Raw genomic sequence first — 21,829 nt, 5'->3', positions numbered from 1 at the left:
ACACTGGCCCATAATTTCTGTTTTGCATGGAAGAAATAAGGATAGTCGTGTTGACCCCTTTTTGGAAAGTTGGTTCCAAATGAAAATCTGCAAAGACCAAACTAGAATTGAAGTATTTCACAAACACGTTTCGTGAAGAACACTTACCGAAGACACGTCACCTGACGCCTCTTATGTAGCCTATCAAAAGTTAAAACAATCCCATGACCATGTTTTGTTATTGTATTCCAGCAGATGGCGCTATTTAATAAATAATAGGTTTATTTTCTCCCTTTCGGTTACTTTTGACTATAAACATACGAATAAGGTTATTAGGGTTATTTTTAATTGGTAATGTAAATTTCTGCTCTCCCAAACTTATCAACAGACACTTCAGCTTATAAAATCCCCTTCATGTCTGGTTTTAATGATTTCCTATACATTACTTTATTTATCTTTAGGTGTGTGTTATTTTTGGAACACAATTGAATGAGTCATATGAAACATGTAGTTGACATTTATGCTTTTATCGCTGAAAACTTTATACACGAATAAAACACAATATTATATTATTTACAGAGTAATACTTCCAAAAATACTTTACATTGCACACATACACACGACAGCGGGGTTATTTGCGCTTACCAAGTTATTGCTCATTCACCAAATCATCACAAAACTCTGATATTCTGTTAACAGCCTATACCAAATAACCAGGACGTGAAATAGTCGATGGGGAAAATAAGAAACTCGTCAAACAACAGGATGAAATTGCAATCCAAAATTACACAATCAAAGTTAAAATGCAATATGAAAGTCTGAAGTAGAAAAATATTCCATTGATCATACTGTGGTAGAAAAGTATGCAGTGCAGTATTAAGGCTCAAGTACAAAAAGATTAATATATCAAACATAATGTTGGACAGGCAGAGAATATAGCCAGCTATCTCTCATTTTTGCTTGAGAAAATGGTAGGTACAAAAACACAGACATTATTTTGTCTTTGGATATCACACTATGCACACGGGAATCACAAATTCACTCAATGATATACACTTAATAGCCTAATATTTATCCATTGTGTCTGTATTACTATGACAGAACTGACTTTCCATGGGATACAAGCACTACCTTATTTATTTGCAAGGCTCGTATCACTCCAGTCACCAGTTTATCAGCCTTGAACACACTTAAGTCCTGTTTGAATCCCTCAAGACCTTCTGCATCATGACTCCTCCTGTAGTGTGATTTGTTCCTGAAGCCAATATTGTGGTTTTCATAAGAGCTTGTGGCCATGCAACAACACTGGTCAGAGTCTTATCAAGGCTGTTGCTTTAACCCTGTTACAATGAAGCATCCCTTACGAAAAAGAACTCTATAGTAATCCTATGATTATGTTTTTTTTTTTAGAAGGATACGATACAGATACCACAGCAAAACTATATCCCTAGGAATATTAGAGTGATATATGAGATAGAAAATTGCATGAAATAAAGTCACCATAAACTCACAATTGAGTACCACAGACACGCTTTCATTCCCTATAGGAATATTATAGTGATTTTTCGCAGGGTTAGTAGGCTACACCTGCTGACGATTAAAGTCTGTGGTTCTCAATCCTGGACGCAGAATCCTGCTGGTTTTCACTGTAGCATCTAATCAGGACTGATTTACACCTGGGACGCCAGGTGAAAGCAATTAACTGCAATTAACTAGCTGGTAGGCTAGAAAACCAGCAGTATAACTCGGACCAGGGCGGAGAACCACTGATTAAAGTGAAGCGGGCTATGGGGAAAAGGGTGAACTTAAACTTGATCTCCAACAGTGACACAAGCAGCTAGGTCTCTCTCTCTCTTTCTCTCTCTCTCTCTTTTTTTTTTTTTTTTTTTTTTTTAGCACTGCAGCTTGCGGATGCTGCGGGAAATCCTCTTGAACTCACGCTGCCCCTTCTGCCAGCGCTTCAGCGAAGTGATGACCAGATGTCCGTCCATCTTCTGGCCCATGACCAGGTAGGCGGCGTTGATGTCGTTCATCTCCTCGCACACACACTGCAGGCCGTCCCGCAGCCACAGCACCGTCTTCTTCAGGTCGCGCTCGGTCACGCCGTTCAGCTTGTAAATGGTCTTGCTCTTGGTCTCCGGTACGATCTTGGTGTCGCCGTTGATGTAGGAGATCTCCTTGACTTTGATCTTCAGAGCTTGTTTGGGGGAAGATTTTAAAAGAAGAGTAAGAAAGGGGGATTGCCATTTTTTTACAAGCACTCTACACAGAGGCTCCCAAACTTTCTTACACGGAGGGCCCCGTTTGGGTCCTAAGGATCTTAGGGGTCTTAAGGAACCCCGTTTGATTAGATTTGTTGTATTTAGATATGGTTAAGTGCAGAATTACAAACTGTAGGTGGGGAGATAACAGTGGGAAGATTGTGCTATTGTGCTATCATCTACCATAGTGAATGACGCAGGCCAAACAGTTACATTAAACTACTCGTCATTTTGCTGGAGACCCCCTGGAACCCCCTCAAGGACCCCTGAACCCCGAGGGTCCCTGAACTCCACTTTGGGAACCGCTGGTTTAATAAAAACGAGTGGGCGGACTTACCAAAGTCATTCTTACAGAGGTTGTCAACAATTTCGTTGTCATTTTCATCCTTTTCCTTGCAAGCATCACATACTCTGGGCACTAAAACAGAAACGAGACTTAATTAATGAAACAGTGACTGCTAATGCTAAGAAAACACGTGTCAATATATCAGAATTATGTGGGCTATCTTATACAATTCCACATTGGCAAAAGTCTGTAGGCTACATGCATATAGGCTACAAAGCACGAGTGCTCCGTGGATTGTGTCTTTTCCACAGTGGCGGGTTTATGTTATAGCCAAACAGACGAGTGGATATGGAAAAATCATGCTGTTCACACATCCCATAACCCAGTAAGGATTATTATAGGAAACTCCACACTATAGCGCCCTGCAGCCAGGAGCTAATAAATCATTATTTTACAATATTTGGTGTGAGCCGAATTTTGGCTGTTGTGGCCAACATTTGGGGATGGTACAGTAATTTAATTTGCTTTTAAAATAGTTTTCTTTTAAACGGTGTGGGCCACGTCTTGATGCATGCAAGTTCTCAAGTTATTTGGAAACTATAGCATATGGGAAGGAAGTTTAAAATTTACTTTCTAAGGAAACCTTACCCTCTTTGGTGACTGGCACAAAGTTGTCGACGCCTGCAGGTGGTATGCACAGGTCGTTGTCGAGTGGGAAACGATTGCAGTCCAACATGTCTGGCCAAGGGAAGCCAAACGCGGACATCACAGGTGCGCACCCGTGTTTGACACTTTCGCACAGAGACCTGCACGGCTGGATGGGCTCGTCCAGGTCGTCCAGACAGACGGGAGCGAAGAGGGAGCAGAGGAACTTTCTCGTATCGGGATGACACTGCTTCTGAACCAGCGGGATCCAAGACGAAGCTTGCTGCAGAACCTCATTCATGGTTTCGTGTCCGAGCAGGTTCGGCAGGCGCATCTCGGTGTATTCTATATCGTGGCACAGGAGGAGGTTTGCAGGTATAGGCTTGCAGTTGTTCTTTTTGTAGAATAGTTCATGTTGGCCAAAATTGTACAATCCGTGGATAGCTTCCATGCACGAAGGTAAAGTTATCACCCACATCACTGTCAGAATAAAGCCCCTCATTTTGTAGATGCGTAAAGCTTGCAAAATATTATTAACTCGAGAGCTATATGAAGGTATTCAGCCGTCGTTGAGCATCAGTCAGTGCGGAGAGAGCCTCTGTCAGTGGCCAGGTCCCACTGTAACAAGAGGTTTTCTTCTAGGCATGTTTGGGAGGAGTCTGGATATTGTGCGTAAAGACCCCTTCTCCATTCAGCAGACCTGGTTTCGTCGTATCAGGTGAACCTCGTGGACAAATTACAGTCTCCTCAGTCGAAGAAAAAAACATAATACTCATTCTCATTTGCTGGCTCTCCGAGTCTCTGAGTATTTTCTGTATTCAAATTAAATCCTTCTGTATTTGATTACCAGCCATTTTCTTAATAATTTTCTTCTCTATTTCATATCTTGCCTGTCTTTCATGGAAATCATAACAAAACTGCTTGACATTTTTTTTCCTCAGCATATAGGCTTCATTGTATCACTTTGCCTTCACTGCCCAAAACCACAGAAGTATATCTACCAAAGTAAACCCTTAACTTACCGTTTTTAGACTTAAGCAGTAAATAGTTCTGAAATGTTCTCAGAAGAGGCTTATTTGCTCAGTTCATTCCAGCATCAATTTATCATCATTAGGAGGGGTGAAAACCTCTGGGCAGGTCTGCAGGTTCCTACCACATGGTGAAATACTGTTTGCCCTGGTGTGAGGAGCAGACCTCCACTCGTCATACCCAGGGGTGAAACCAAATCTCCCTCCTGCGCTGCAGCTCTGGCTCCCATCCCCTCTCATCCCCCCCTGAGTCGCAGTCTGCTCCACACACACACACAGCAGAATGGTTCTTCTCAGGCTTGACCTCCGTGTTCCTCCTCCCCCCAGAAGAAAAGGGAAAATAAGAGAATGAGTGAACATTTCAATCTCGCTTGTAATGTTTGTAGCGTTTCTTGCTTTGCATGTAACGCTATAGCCTGCAGTTCAATCAGTGGAATTAAAAGAGTTTGAGCTGATGAACAGTCAGAGGCTCTGCAGTATTTTAAAGGGAAAATAAACCTCAAACCAATTTAAGGCGCATGTTTTCTTTTTGCTTTTTTCTGAATCAGAGAATTACTTGCGACTAAGTGTACTGAAGCAATTTCCACAGATACTGGATTTAAAGCCCTAAACTACAATCACAATACAGTGCTTCTGTTCTAACACTGGTGACCCATTACTGGCTTTGTTCAAGTTTTGATGTATGGACTGAAGACATAGCTATTGTCTGTGCTGTCATTGTGACTGAGCATTTAAAGGTGTAAAACAATTTGTAATGTTTGTAAACAGTTAATTATACAAATCTGCACTTGAATTATGAATGCTGCAAAAACGTATTTCCCATGTAAAGCTCAAACTCTTCAGTCAAACTCTTAATCTATGTGAACATAGCCTGTTTAAAATGTATATGGCCAAACTGGGGCTTGGAAAAGTCAGAAAACTTCTGCTCTAACACAAAACAAGGGTCTGTGACCACTGACCTTCACTGCTGCTGCTTTAAAGTACCATGCACATAATGGACTGTGTTAATAAAGCATGTCATTCCTCTGGATAACATCATTCAGTCTTTCCAGTTCATCCATCCCACACTTCAACATGGACCATGTAACATTTCTGATTTAGTTTTGTTATATTTGTAAAACTAATCTGAAGCTCCATTTAAAGAAGAGAGTGCTCTGGTTGCATTGGAACAGATCAAAACTATCAGTGATTGATGAGGTTCAAATGTGAGAAGAGTGTGAAACCTGTCAGTCGCACATTTTCCACAAATAATCCTTCTTTATAGAACATGAATTAAAAGGTTGTGGTTTGAGGAAGATGGCTATAGTATTTGGCTAGTGCTGTAAACATTTGAACACCCTGCTGTTCTTCCTCGGTGTCTAGGGTCCACGCTAACCTCTGAATGATCTCAAATGGTTTCATTTTGAAGATGATGGAAATTTTGATAGTACTCCAGAATTTAACAAATGGTACAGTTTGGTGCCACTGTAGGCTTTAAGAGTGAATATACTCACAGAGAATATACACATGCTGCAAAAAGGGAAAGGTCTGAAAAAAAAATTATGATGTCAAAACCATGAAGCTGTCAGCTATGTGAACCAGGACCATTGGTGACACTATTTTAGACAAAGAGACAGTGCGCTTGTTCCCCTCCTCTCTCTATCTGTCAGAGTTTACATGATCTATGACTTGAGTGCACTTGGCAGTCGATCTCTTGTGAGTGAAACAAAGCAAATTCACCAGCCATGTGTTGTGCCATCACGTCTAACTGGCTATGACAATATTTCCCTCTCGTTATTTCTTATTGATGAGTATTATTCCATTCTAAAACTGTCATCTAGTGCAGGAAGTAGCATGTTCATTTCTGTTTTGTCACCACCTAAATGTAATCTCCCAGGACGTCCTAACTGCCCCACTCAGCAGCTGCTCCATGCAGTTGAAAAGCTGATATGAGTCAAATGTTTTAAGTACTAGGAAAAAGTATTTCAACTGAAAACACAGTTGTAGTTTATTGTGTCTGAATTAAACCTATTATTAAAGTTTATAGCTTTTAAGTGTGCCAAAATTTTTGCAGGGAGGAATAAAGAGGATATGTTGGCGAGAGGTCCCACTTCACTTGTTTTTCTTTCCATACTAAAACAAGACAGAACTTATATAAGCGATGAGATGAACCTCGCATGAATAAAGTGTTTTATGAATAATTTACTGCAACCTTAAATTAGGTGTCAGGCTGTTTTGCTACTGATGATGAAGTGCTGCTCAACTCCTGGAAAAAAGAGTCTTAATGAAGGAAATGAGATACTGACTCATAAATCTACAGTATAGGCTAGAGGCGTTGATAATTATGTATATAGCTCACTTATAATGCTAAACTAGTTTGATGATTTATCTAAATGTATTTCAGAAGCCACTGAGAATGCTGGTAAATCTGTACAATTCCTCTCCTCAGTATTGTAGTGAAGGCAAACACTATTTTCTTAAGAATCACTTTAAATACTGTTTCTTTATATTTAGATGTAAAATGTCCCTCAAGCTTATCAGGATTAACAGCATGGCTAAGGCTCTGTGAACCACAGACCCCCCCCCCCCCCCCCCCCCCCCCCCCCCCCTCACCCCCTCACCCCCTTTCCTTCGAAGTGTGTTAATTCTATTCAGGTCTCTGCAGAAGCACCCATAAGGTCATTTAAGTGCTAGAGCCCCCTATTAACCTGCAACTGGACTCCGCTTGGCCTAGCAGTCTATAAGAGAAACAGTAGGTCAGCTGGCTAAACTGTAGGCCTACCTGTGGTGTGGCAGGTCAAATGCTAACCTTTCTTTAGGCAGGCCAAGTATGATGGGCTGTAAACAGACTCTGATGCACTGTTGTGAGCTCCGTTTGGGCCGTATGGAAACTCTTTGGGGCGTACATCGAGGCATCACATATGTAAAACATGTGGCGAAGTAGTCAGCGTGATACATCGCGGATACTTCAGAGAAACACACTCCAGCTTGCCTTTCTCAAAACTACAAGAAACAAAAGGCCATAAATGAGGGAGGGGATCCAAAAGGGGGATAAACCCTGTGCGTTTGGGTTCTGATCAAAGCCTAACGGAGCGTAAGGCTTTATTTCTTACGCTATGATACCTACATCTCCAAACACAGATGCCGCACAATGTCTATTAACAATACAGTTTCACAGACAGTTAAGGTTAGGGGCTTGGGATAGAGGTAAGCTGATCCTAGGCCTGTGCTTAAAGGGACCCCAGCGGGTTCTCATTACAACTCTGTGTGAAAATGAGACACAGCTTGTTGGACCTACTGGCCCATCTGTAGCCCAGTAACCCTTCCTTTTTTCCCTTTCCCTCAATTCCCCTCCATACCTCTCTCTTCCATTTTTTTTTTTTTTTTTACAGAGAATCAAGAGCTAGACTACTGTCAAAACCAATTACAGAGTGCATGTTTCCTCAGGTTCAAGAGAAACACAAACCCCACTGGAAATGTTTGAGGAATCAATTCATTGAATGTTGATAAAGTCCCTTCTCATGGTGAGGAGAAGCAGGGCCATCAGGTCTGCTTTCATGTCAACCAAGACCCCACTTTCAAGTCCTGTTTCTTAATTAGAAAAATTCCCCATCTTTCCATTTTTATATATACAGTATAAAACACCTAGACCCAGGATCTTGGTGGGATTCGGACCGCTTTTTTTTTTGCTGTACCTTAATATCTTAATAAAATTACATCTGATATGGGATACAATAAGGAAAGACTCTTTTACAGTAGAACATCATTTGTCTGAAACCCTTCTTGAGCCCTTGTTCGAAGATTACAATTTTAACATTTTTGAAATACATTGGAATAAGAAAACTAAATGATGAAACGTATATTTATGTTCCAAAATGAACTGTAGAGTCACATTACAATTACAACAAATTGCTTTTACTTTGCTTGTATGAACAAACAAACAAATTGTGAACAATAATGCACTATGAAAAGAATGTGATTTTGAACTGATTGTGTTTCCAGTCAACTTAAATTAAATAAGGATTATTATGGATCCACTCACTCCACAGTGCATAGCCATTGAGCAGCACACACTAAGCAAGATCCACAAGGCTGCATTGTTCGGACCGCTGGTTTGTACTGATCACGCATGGCCCATTGACCCCCAGCAGAGAATCAACTATAAGGCTTTGAATATGTCCTGAAGTGCACATGGGACCACATTCACTAATGAGCTTGTTAGTTTCAATCACTCCTTCTGCATTGACATTTGGGAAGGAATTCATCCCATCTAAGAGGAATTAATCTCATTAGAGCTCCGGAGTCATATAGATTATGCCTGCTTGGCGTAATTTATGAAATGTTCCTATTGTAGAGGTCTAATTGACTCAGTATGGGGTTTTAGGCCAGCTGTCTGACACGTAGACTACTCTCCCAGACTGTGGGATAACCAGATGCATATTATGGCCTACAGTAGTCCAGCTGAGATTTGTGTGTGTACATTGCAGTGGACAAACCGAGCAGAAAAAGAATTATTTGAAAAAGGGAAAAGGAAGCAATACAAGCTTTGTCTTCTCCGTTTAGACCAGCGATTGTATAAAGCCTTTGATCAGATAAATGTATGAGTTGAGCATTGTAGAGCAGCCGAGAAAATTGAATATATGCAGCAAGCAACATTTGGGTGTTGAACAGAAGCTTTTTGTAATTAGCATTTAAATGGTTCTAGATGTTTCATTTTAACTGAACAAACAGATTTTAGGGCTTCAAATTTAAACTACATGTCTCCCAGTGACTGTCATACAGCCATGTGATGATTATATCTCTGGGAACAACCTAGGCACTCTTTGGTATTTGAATGAAGTTTTGTTAAACACTCAGTTTTAGATCATCCAAAAACGCACCAGAATTACATAATAAAGCAAGAATTGGGCCAGGCAGGTTTATACTAGCAGGATGCCCATGGCCCAATGACAAGCGGACGCTTCCGTAGCGCTCTGCTCTTTGACCCCTGACCAATACTGAAGCTGGAAGACCCACACTGAGAGGGGCTCTTGGGGCTTTTTTACGACTTGGACCAAAGTACAAGCAGCTCTGCCATTAGAGCAGAGCGTTTCTGAATGACCCGGGCCTGATCTCCGCCCCATATGGAGAAGGGCACCCCACAGTTTTACCCCTTGTCACCTTCCCAACCGAGACACATTCCATACAAGAGGGATGTTGCTGTTCTGTCCTCATGGTGTAGAGAGGAGCTTTCGTTGAATCATTTATCGATAAGAATCAAGAAAACATACAGAAAGATTTTAACCGATTTAAAAAAGCTGTAGTTTTCTGATGTGTTTTTCTGATATGTTAGACAAGTTTTCTGTCCTCAGGCCTCAATTATTAGTCTCCATCCTTAGGTAGAGCCGCATAAATGATATTCATAGTTAGTACTGTGTTGTTAATTCTTAATGAGGCTGATTTGGATACTTAGATATGTAAATTCATATGTGTTGATTTAGTGGTTGTGAGTGAAATCCTTGCCTATCTGTAGCTAAATTCTATTTTCGTCTTTATGTTTACATACAGATAACCTTGTGTGATTACAATTTGTTCTTTTTCTATATCGGTGATGGGAGACTTTTAATCATACAGTGCATTATTTTGACATGGCAAAATACAAATTTATGGGATGTAAATGTAGCCGAAAGAGTGAAATAATCTTGGAATAATTGCCTGGGTGTTTTTTTTCCTGATGCCAAGTCTTCAAAAGCATTAATTTCATACAGATTGGTTCAAGACAATTTCTCCATGACATGAACAAATTACCACTCTGGCAGAAGTCATGGATCATTTGCCTTTTGACAGTTTGTGTTGTGAAATATAATCTCACATACCTTCATCACCGGAATTTGGGGTTAGAAAAAAATCACCCCTCTTAATTTTAGCTATGGTGGCTGTGGGTTAGCAAGTGACCCGCAGTGACCCCCGGAATACCAGACGCAGGCTCAAGTGTAAATAAAGGTTTGGTATTCATTCGCAGTTGTGGCACCACAACAAGGACAGATTTTGTTTAGAGGGAATAGCTTAGAAGTGCTGTGTTGCCTGAACAGAAACAGACTTTACACTACCTTCAGACCAACCTCTCTGCAACCTCTGCTCAACAACTCTCTATTCAGCCTCTTCACTTCAAAACAACCACTCTGAACCATGAAACAGGACTTGACCCGCAGTCTCTAAAGTGCCAAGAATAGGACAAAATGATCAAAATATAATTATCTTGTACAATAGCTTGAATAACACAAACAATAGATCTCCAAGATAATCTTTTTTTTTCATTTTCCAGATGATTTTTGTTTTTTGTTCTGACAAAGCAAAATGTTTGAGTTGTGTATTAAGACTGATAACTGCATTCAATTTAAGTAAATGCAATTTAGGATAATTTCATCCAGATACCACTGACCGGCTAAAGAAAAAGACTGCAGACATGCATGAGGAAACACAGTATACACTCTATCATTTTCTAGGGAATTTGAATATGCTGTGGAATGCAATCTAGATAAGAACTAGAAGGAAACAACTGGCAAAGCTAATGCTATAAATATAAATTTTGTTGGAAATTGTTTATGTAGTTTGTTTCCTGCAGACCAATTAAATTTTACTGGTTAATGTTGAAAAGCATGGAAGTGAAGGGGATTAAAGTTGTTTGGACCAACGAAACAGAAACAGTGTGAGCAGCCTGAATTGTCATGTCATGGTTGTTTTGTCCAGAAAAAGCAGACTCCAAAATGGGATCAACATGAAAAGGTATAAAATGAAAGGAAGCTAATTCATTCTTTTTAATACATACAGTTATATGAAGTTATACATAGTAAACCTGTGCAGTTGAGTTCTTTTTCAGATAGAGTCATAGTCATTGGCACTGGTGGGACTACTATCTTGACAGTGTTTGAAGGATGACTGCACAGCCATTTGAAATAAGTTCTACTGTTTGATGTCTTTATCAGTGTTACCTTGCTTACTCACCTGGTTGTCAGTCTTTGATTCAAAACATCATCAACAAGGAGAAGGCCAAGAATGCATCAGTGAACAGACATTGCTTTAACTGTATATCAGTCAATATGATAACATCACACAACATATGATAAATAATATGATAAATATGAATTCTCCACAAGGGACATTCTTTGCTGAGAAAATTTGTATTAGAACATGAAAAATATTAGAGGTTATACTTAATTCATTGTGGACAATCAATGAGTGGGAGACTGATTATAATTACCTTCAGCCAGGTAATTCGTTAATAGGACTGATAGAGCTCCACTCCAAATGAAACAAGCTGAAATAAAGTTGGACTAGAGTAAACTGATCAGCCTCCAACAAAGTGAAATTTTGATCTGGTTGAAGGACCAGGATTACTTCTTTTAAAATCCATTCAACAGGAGAATTTTAGCTCAACAGCAACACTACTCTGACGCATTCGTTTAATCAGAAAGTAGGGGATAGGAATAGTACATGTGATCGTTGAAATTCTGTTATGTCCCTCTATCTTTTCATATTGAAAAACAGTTCCCAGTGTTTCCAGTGTGTGAGGAATGGGCCTATTTTACTAAGCTATAAAGTTTGTTTTTTTTACTGTCTTTTCACAGTCCTTGTAAAAATAAAAGTTGCAAAAGTATACGTTTTCTTCCAAGAAGACATAAATGCTTTTGTAAAACCAGTGTGACTACAAACATTCAAAGTCTGATGAACCATCCAACATATCGTTGCTTTTCCCATTGTTTCTGTATGGAGAGGGCAACATGGTGTTCCTCTGTGTTGAATTCTCCCACTCAGGTAACAGAGGAAAGCAGCATGCAGTCAGAAGGAACCACCAAGCCTTTTATTATTTCTCAGTATGCTTCCAGAAGAGAGTGTATTAGTACTGACTTACACAGTAGCGTCTCTTTGCCTCGGTAGCATGTTCCAGGAGGTGTGTGTGTGTGTGTGTGTGTGTGTGTGTGTGTGTGTGTGTGTGTGTGTGTGTGTGTGTGTGTGTGTGTGTGTGTGTGTGTGTGTGTATGTTTGTGTGTGAGAGTGAGTGTTTGGCTAATGGTGCGGAGGCGGATGGAACAGGCCCAAGGCAGTGCACATTAAACCTGCAGAGTCCTGCTGAGAGGAGGAGGAAAAGACCCAACATTATCCTAAACTCATTCGGGAGACACATCACTGCACACGCACTTAAAAACTGGCCACACGTTCACTAAATGGCTCCCCTTTAATGCTGAGGGCATTTCTAACCTCAAACATCCAGCTAGACGACCTCCTTCAAAGTCCTCATGCTCTAATTGTTTGACGTTCTGGTTGTATTTGCCACAGAGGGATAATACAGAAGCCCAGCCCCATGAATGATATTTCTTGTTTTAGAGCATTTTTGCACAAGATCAGAGTTAGCAGAAAGTAAACACGGCCATGCTTATTGTAGTCAGCCAGCTTATCTTTCACTATGGTGCTAAATTAAATATTCTCCAAATCCATGCTTGACAATCCTGGTTAAATTATGGTGATGGCACAATATCAAGTTAGTGTTCCAACCAAAACATTGCTCTGGCTCTGCCTTATACTGCCAAAACTTACGTATGCCCTCTCAGATGACACATCCAGTATATACAAAGCTTGAATATAAGATTTATTCTAATCCATTCCATGCTCAATGCCTGAGTTTTAGGGCTGCTATTACAACTGAAATAGTAAGCAACGAGTGACAAACTTGTTCAGTGTCAAGATGGTAAGAATCTGTTTTGTTTGCCTTATTTTTTGCTGAAAATGATGGTCTGTAGACCCACATATATTACTCTGCCAAAGGAGCAGAATAAAATATCTCAGTACATTTACAAAATGTTAAACCCCATAGCTGATGTGTTACAATGCAGAAGACCATTCAATTCTGAATTATTCTGAACCTATTGCTTCCAAACTAGTTACCTATTATTTGAAATAATTTTAAGAGTGTAATGCATGAGTAATAATCAAATCAGGTGTTGTTTATTTGGATCCACATTGCTGATGCCTCAGTGTCCACTAGTCCACCTGCAGTCTGAAAAAAGACTTTATGAGACAATGCAAGACTGATTGACAATGCACTTGATAAAGCAACACTGTTGGCAGCTCCAAATAGCAGTGAGAGGTAACTGTGAAAAACTTTGTCTGTGATGCTTTATACCAAAAGGACGGGAGAGGCAAAAGGTCTAACACTGGTGAGTCCAGCTTTCTGTGGACGAAGCGCTCAATCACTGCAGGAAACAGTTTGCATTTCATTCTTAAATTTCAGTATGTCACTTCCAGTGGGTGGGGAAGTGTACATACCCAACATTAAAATTTATTTTGGGCAAATAGGGCGAATCTACAGGTTTCAAATAGTGGAGATGGTACACACTTCTCCGTTGTAGCCTCACTTTGTGATTTAGACTGATAACATGGATGTATTTTTACATGAAAGTTTTGCTTAGTGCAGCTTTAATGGACATAGATATTACAAGATAATATTTTGAGAAATGTAACGAGTATGAGTCATCGCATCAAAATAATCTACAATTGATAAACATCAGGAGATTGGAGACTAGTTAAATCCAGATTAAAGCCAAAATATTAGACATGGTTAAAACATGGTTTGTTAAAAATCTATGTTTTCAGTTGGTTAGCCTTGTCAATGTCATTTCCGATACATTTACCGGTACATTTATTTTGTATATGTGTGATTTGATATGAGGTTTTCATATTTGTGTTGATGTCAGTCCTGTTTCTGGTGCAATCAGAACACAGTGTGGAGTTGAATTTCTTCTGCTCAACTTCCTCCTCCTCAGTGAACAGGGAACTTGTCTTGATGTATTTCCTTTGTCATATTGTCTATTCTTCTATTGGCTGAATCCTTCATAATCTGAACAACACTAATGAAGCCACTTCTTGCTTGTTGGATAAAGTCTGCGTAGAATTCTTCTTGTTGATAATAACTCATGTACCTGTGCAAGTGACACTGCGCCATTCTCACAATTTCCCCTGCTCTTGCCTGTCATTTCGAGAGGCTTTTGATTTATTCGCACTGAGCTCACTGGAACGCTCTGAAGCCTGAAGCCTATAAGGCCCAAGGCCCAGGAAAATATAGCCTAATATAGGCAAAATCAAGAGTCCAGAGTCAAATTCTGTTCCTTGATGTTGATTATAAACTTTATTTCTGGCAAACCCAGGTTCATGAAGATAATTAGGAACGCTGAGATAGTGGCTGAAGTTCCAAACAAATTCTCAGGCAAGCACAGCGGCAGTCATTTTGAAGCCATCTTGTTCATTTTTTTCATCTCCTAAGGGGATATTTTACAAAGTTAATCAACATTGGACATTAACTTTACAAAGATGGATAGCTGAAGTAAACATTTAATTTGGATCGAGGCCATTTCTTCTGAAGGATTTCCCAACTCTCGCAGCCTTGTGAGGATGCCACACACAGTCTGTACAGCAGGTATGCTGCGTGGGTCATACAGGCCACATGCATCTAGGGCCTGCAGATATCCTCAAAGAGCAAGGGGATGAAATGAGCTCCACATGGGACACTGCTCATAGTCCTATGTGACCACTTTCTTGGGCCTGGGAACCCCCGAAACACACATGAACACACACACACACACACACACACACACAGACACGTATGTTTTCTCCTTCTTTCTCCCACATCTGCGTCTATGGCCCTAATTGTTTAATACTTCTCCCCTTCCAACCTCCCAGTACAGCCAAGGCACTAATAGGCCCATCAAAAACTGCTGGGGCCTCTGATTCTTATTACCTTGGGCTAACCAACGGAGATTTCATTGGTCAGTGGATGAACTTGTACTGCTCACCACCTGGGTTTACTCCATATGATTGTTGTGGCTGGATTGTGTGTGTGTGTGTGTGCTTGGTTTGGAAAAACCTTGGCAATGTGTTATTCAGTGGGCTGTGGAAAACAAGAGGAATAAATTCTGTTAGTGCAAAAAGACTTGGGACATGTTCTCTGTCTGGTTGGGGACGTTCCAGTATGTCTGTACTCAAGTTATTGAGTGTGGAGGTAGAAGAAATATCTATTTGTCCCCTTCACCATTTTCAGTACGGTACAGAACATCAACTCTCTGACATATTGATTCTTTACATGTAACCTGAACCCAGTTAAGCAAGGCAAACACAAGCGCACAACATTGGCAACACCGGGAAGATTGACAGCTTGCGTCTGTGGCTGTTGCTACCTGTCATGTTCAAGGTTTGCCTTCATGACACACACGGAGAAGGGAGGGTAGACACTGAGGGGGAAAAGAAAGACAGAGAGAGAGAGAGAGGTTGGAAAAACTTGACCCTAAAGTTGTTTGATCTCCCTCATCCTCCTCACAAAGACAATAATGGATGGTCTCTTTTTTTGGAATGGAGGGGAGGAAAGCTGTCACTGTCACCTTGTCTCTGCTGCGTCAGAAGCAGCCATTTGAACCTGAGGTTGGGGCGTAAATCTCCAACCCCGGGCCAGCCTTGACATTCTGTTCCCAGATGGTGCCTCCCCTGCTGTGCCGGCTGCCCCGAGGGAGCCCGGCATCCCAGGCAGACCCATCCATCACCGGAGAACCAGGCCTCTTGCACTGGGAGTGGAAGCCCTGTAGGGAGCACCTGCCCCGGTGATTTCACCTTGTGGCTACCCATCTACCCCCCACCCCGAAACCCCTCGCAGCTCACTTCACCCCCCTCTGGTTTTCTGAAGGGTTACAGGTCATTTGAGGGTGTGAGACAGCTTTCTACATCCAGAGACACTTTTAAGGTGGCATTCACACTCCAGTCTGCGGTTAATCCATTAGGCCTCACATTACATACAGGCCAAAGGTTGGGATATTATGACTGTTAGCACTAGGCCACACATGCTACAGATAAACATTCAGTAGAAGAAACATGAAAATAATCAGAATTGGAATCAAACTGATTATATGGTAAGAGTGAGAATTTTAAAACAACGCATTGCCACTTTAAGTGGAAAGAAATTCAGGGCCGAGTTCAGTTATTATTGCCATAATATGAAACATGAACAGACTACAATTCATAAAATGAAAGGAAAGTTGCAAAGTAGGATCAATCACTTGAACAGAACAAGTATGCTATTTCTTCACTCTACCAAAGAATTGAACCCCTGCTATTTTTGGTCCATCTGTTTTATATATTGTGGCCAAAAAACATCACTGATTTGATTGGACCCAAATGTGATGCTTGAGGCTCCTTCAGACATCCAAAGCCCATTTGACCCTCCTTCTCCTGCCCTCCACCAACAAAGCTCCTTTTCCCTCGCCCCACTCGTCTTGTTCAAGGGGTCTAGGACTGACTGCAATATGTGTGTGTGGGAGTGGGGGTCCAACCCCCAGCCCACTGCGCTCCCAGCAAAGGCCTCTACTGTAATGTCAAGGCTGTTTGGTGGGCTCCTGGGTACAAATTGTCTGAGCAAGTATTGAGGATCTGATCTGTCCACCTGTTGAACAATTTTGAAGAGTTTCATTCCATAATTAGATATCCACAATTTGGAAAAAGGGACACCTACTCTTATTGAATTTAATTTCCCTCCAGGATAAAGTATCTATCTGTCTGTCTGTCTGTCTGCTCTTACGTAATGTTTGATTATGTTACCTTTTAAAGGATAGTGGGTAACTTGGGTTCGGGTTGTGGTTCACAAAATAACTTTTTTAGGTCTGTATATTTTAGAGATATTGAATGCTTATGTATTGTTTGTTTTTTTCTAAATTGTGTATATATAGTGGTTTCGAATGGAACTCTTCAATTGTTTAAGAAGGTATAAAAAGGAAAAAAAAAAAAGCCTAGATAAGAGCTTGAAAATCACATATAAAGCAATAAGCCGATGTCTACATGCTGCATGTTACCATCCCCACTTCAAAACCTTGTTCCCAGCTCTACTCAGCAATCCCACATCATGTCTATATTAATTTCCATCAGGAACAGGCACAGCACCGCACTCTGGCATATATCGTCCCACACACTTGTCAAACATCTGAAAAGCATAGAAAAGATGTTCCACATGGTTTTGATAAAAACAGAGGTAAGCTATGGTCACCAAGTGCAGCTTACTCATTCACATTCCTATTCTGTAATGAATTCTTTATGTAAACTGCATTGTGATCCCTTGGTGAAGATTAAACATGGCCGTGAGAAAAATACATTTGTGATGAGATATAAGTCTTATTGTAAATACATGCTAAAGTTGTATTCATTATTGGTCCGGTGATATGAGACTAGGTCTTACTAAATCGCAGGTTTACTTGTATTCCTGGTGGTTAACGTTTCTTTCTTCAGCTGCCCCTTTGTTTTGGGAAAAAAAAAAAGAGAGAGCGAAAACAGAAAACATTTGGATTGTTTCCAGCTTGCAAATGAAGCATAAAGCATGCTCTCAGTGTGACAATGTTTATACAATGTTTCAGCAAGACAGCTTAGACTAACTTACAGATCTCAGGAAAAATATTGAGACTCTGCACATATGCTGATTGTCTGGAGTCAAAGGGCCTTGTGGTGATTTATGATGGAGCAGCCATAATATATTTTCCTCGCCACAATAGTGTTGATAGACGGTAAACAGATTCTGAGGTCTGCCGTAAACCCAAACTTTGCCAATTAACTGCATTCGATGTGTTTGTCGGCCTCACCGAGTCTAACAATCACTGCAGTTGTGCTCCTTTTGTTATGACTAAATCGTGCATGACCTCACTGAAGTAAAATGTCTGATTTTTCCATACAAAGTTGTACAATGAATTGGTTTCCTTCAAGTTCTCGGCATCTGAAATTTTCATTCCTGAAAGCTGTGTTTAATAATCTGTGTGTTTTGGTCCAACGACTCATTGTTGTCGCTTGTGTCCAAAAATACAAATGTGAGAAAATCTCCCGACTCAAACTGTTTTTCTTTAATAATCACAAATACCTGTGGGTGTTCATTCTCGGAATAGTGACACAACTGGCACAAATTCTCCATTGATCTCCTCATACAGGCAAGCCAGACACAAGGGGCTGCCAAACAAATGAACAAATGTTTTGGGGATTATTATAATATGTATTTCATCACTGCATGCTGGTGTTAGGTTTGACTGACCACCATGCAGTTCTCTTGTTTTCCATCTCTTGCTTACATTCTGAAGAACTTGTGCAGGTTAACAGAATATACATATTTTAAACTTGAAAAAGAGGGATGTATAAAAACATGAACGATTGACATATCTTTTGAAGATGTAAAAAGAACTGCTTGTGCTGTTTTCACTTTGCACATATCAATCTGACCTCATTCTATAACCTATACCATCTTTTTTGTTAGACTGAGAACTTCGGAAGTTCAGAGCTCCCAGACGGTCGATGTATAGCTCTTCTAACAGGTGGACTTTGTAATGGAAATCTTATGCGCAGGTCATACAAATCTGCATCACATACACAAAGGTAATAATTTTACTGTTAGCATCCAGTGAAAGTCTAACAATCCACTGTTCTCCTCCTGACACCAAACCATAACAAACCAGGATCAGGCTGGTGCAATTACATTTAATTTGATTTACCTTTCATCTATGTTAAAACTGCCAGTTTAGCTAAACATAAATGTGTATTCAAGAGACATGGGAAATAACAGGCAGTAAACACAAAAAATATGTCTTCATGAATGCTCAACTATAGGCCACAGCAAGTCACATTTTTGGTCCAGATTTGACCCAGTTGGAAAATATATTTTCCACAACTTAGAATACCTGTTAGCTTTTAATATTTTTGGTAAATGTTTCACATTTCACATTTTTTGTCAAATTTTTTTACTGTTAACACCATGAATAGAAAGCATTTAATCTAATATGTGCAAGACTTGTTTGTCTTACTTTGTGGTTAGATTTGCTGTTCCATCCAAACACTGGGTATGAAAACAGTCTAGGACCAAATCATTACAAAATCAGTTGTCACCCAGACTGCACTCCCCACCTCCACATGTGAGTGCTGGCGCTGCTCTGCCAAGTGAATGCGAACTAAATTCTTACAGTGCATGACGCAGCCCCAGGTCTCCTCAGATACAAGCCAGCAACCACAATGCAGAACTTGTTTAGAAGCCAATGCATATCTCAAAAGAAAGCAAAGAGAGATGAGTATGAAATCCAAGCCAGGATGAGAGCACAGCTGTGTTGGATTTGTCACAACACATCCCCTTCCAAGTGAACATCAGACGAGCATAAGCACTGAACATCGGTCAGACGCGAGGCAATCATCTTTCCCTCTTGCTCTGAAGGAAAGACACTTCTGGGGGAAAGTTGTGATCTCACCCTTGACAAGTGATGATCTAATACAGATAATCGTACATTATGCTGGAAGCAGGAAATCATTATTTGATTGCCTTGTTTCGACTGTGCCTGTTTGACACTGCTCTGTCCAGTAATATCTTTTTTCTCAAGTGACATCTGCATTGGGGATGGCTGTCAGTTTCCAACCATTTAAATACTTGTCTACCTCGTAAAACAGTGCGAATTATCTCAAACACATGCTGTACATAAAATGGTGTTCTCTGCCAATCCAAAAATCAGACACTATCCTGTGTCTCTGTATAAGTACAGAGGAACCTTATTGTGCCCCCAGGCCTCCTGACTCTTTTCCAAACGTTGTTGGCTGATTGAGTGACAGGCACTGTTTGAGAAAGAGTCACTGAGGAGCTCTTTATTCCAGCTGTGGGGACCGTGATTGTTGAGCTATGTGCTGAGACACACAGATGCTTGTTTGGCCAGATCACTTGATATGGCGAGAGATCTCTTCCATCGCCAGGCTCCCGAGGCCAAGGACCCACTGAAATCACAAATACAGGAGGGTGCAGAGCTTGTCAAAACCCACTAAGCAGGTACAGAGGGGACTCCGACCTGAGTCAATAAATAATGCACCTATCAGTGACTACACGCAGGACGCACTTGGCTGGTATGGCCTGGGCCTGACTGTTTATTATCTTTTATGAAACTATCTGATAACAATTTCGGCTTCTCAGCCTCTACCGGCATGTGTTCCCTGAAGATAGCATATTTGGATTAACAGCAGACCAAGTGGAGCCATGTTGAATTGCTTTGTATTTCTTTACTGCTCTTGGAGTAGCAAAATCCTTGGATGTTCAGATCACTGTTACGGACAATAGAAGGGAAAGGCAACACAGCTTGTTAAAGGATTGTTAGAGGTGTCATTTATGAGGAGTTTTGGAGGCCATATGGGCGCTACAATACTGTATACTGAAAATATAATGAAAATAAGGATAATGAAACATAATGAAAAGGTGCATTTGACAGAAATAAATGAGGGACCATGCACTTCAACTGCCAATTTCAACAATAACATTTCTTCAATAAACTTTCAGCTAATTAAATAGTAGAAGAGAAAATGCATTGATGCTGGGTAGTTTACCATTCATCTCTGCAAAGACTACAAATATCTGAATATGTGGCTGAACACTGGGCCAGTAAGAGAGATCTGTGATCACCAGTAGGGTTTATACCTGACAAAGCCAAGTCTGTTGATGCAGTGTGATTTTCCAGCATAGAACAACTGATGCAGCATTTCCAATACTGTGACCAAACTGAGCAGACAGCTCGTCAGTATCAGCATTGTTCTAAAGCCAAGCAGAGTAAAATTCATGGAGAGCGTTTGATTGTACAAGCTTGCACAGTCACTGCCCAAGCACCGATGCTACTAAAAAGTTTGGAGAGAGCACACACTGCATCTTTCAACAACACAAAGTTTAGGTTCAAATGATCTCAATACATGGATAGTGTGAAGTACACAACAAGATGTTATTGCAGATATTGTCTGCTGTACTCTTCTCTAAATAAAATGACTTTAAGCTGCCTTTGGGATCTTCACATTCATCCTTTTCAAACCATAACCACTTTTCTCTTCCCTTTAAGATTGTGCTATTAACTAGGGGATTATTGCATTCCTCTCCTAAAAGTTTTTTTCTTATCTGCAATGCAATATAAATAGATTCAAACCATCTTTTCACTTCAGACTCTCCTGAACGCTGTGTTAAAGGAAAATACACATGGGTGGTCATGTGGAAAATGGGTTTAGGGAAAAATGCCTAATGGAACCAAAATTCCCTTCTCTAATGAATTTAAAAGAGTGGGACTTCCAGGTTCCTAACAATCATATTTCATGGGAAGCACAACAGTAAAGTCTTAGGTGGGTTGTTCTCTGTGGTAGAAATACAACTCAGAAAGTTGTTTGTACATTTACCTTGTCTTATTTTTCACATCCTGACCACAAGAGAATAAAATGTGACTTAGAGGTACACAATTTTATTTTAAATTGTATTTTTATTGACACTTTTATTGACATTATTGACATTTGTAAGAAATCATGGCTTTCAAAAAAAAAAACAGTGTACACACAAGTCAATAAATTATCCTGAATTAAAAACAGCAGTACTACATCACATTTTGTAAAATGTTCAGCCTGAGAAAATACAGGGCAAAGTCTGTTCACCGCAAAGTTGTTTCCATGTGTATTAATATTAAAACTCATACAATTCCTTGGAAATAGTACATACCATACAATAAAGTGCTGTTCATTAACAAGGTGCCCATAGCCTACAGTCAGCACAAAAAAATCATCAAGGGATCCATTCATTTCTATTAATGGGGGAAATATGGAACTCTGCCAAA

At 40.3% G+C, this 21,829-nt stretch overlaps 1 protein-coding gene across 1 annotated transcript; it reads right to left on the bottom strand.

The window, feature by feature from the left end:
• Window positions 1-1,841: 1,841 nt before the first annotated feature.
• On the bottom strand, window positions 1,842-3,725 carry sfrp2 (secreted frizzled-related protein 2). Its single transcript, XM_071534484.1, has 3 exons — window positions 3,175-3,725; window positions 2,578-2,658; window positions 1,842-2,176 (listed from the first exon to the last, which is right to left on the bottom strand). The coding sequence occupies exons 1-3, from the start codon at window positions 3,671-3,673 to the stop codon at window positions 1,872-1,874; spliced, it is 885 nt and encodes a 294-aa protein (XP_071390585.1). The 5' UTR covers window positions 3,674-3,725; the 3' UTR covers window positions 1,842-1,871.
• Window positions 3,726-21,829: the final 18,104 nt, after the last annotated feature.

The sequence above is a fragment of the Centroberyx affinis genome, unplaced genomic scaffold (genome assembly GCF_046629955.1).
Source record: "Centroberyx affinis isolate AG114_WGS23_722 - 3 ecotype Tasmania unplaced genomic scaffold, CSIRO-AGI_Caff_v1 ptg002554l_1, whole genome shotgun sequence".
Classification (NCBI taxonomy): Eukaryota; Metazoa; Chordata; class Actinopteri; order Beryciformes; family Berycidae; genus Centroberyx; species Centroberyx affinis.
This window is presented reverse-complemented; position numbering and strand designations above follow the sequence as displayed.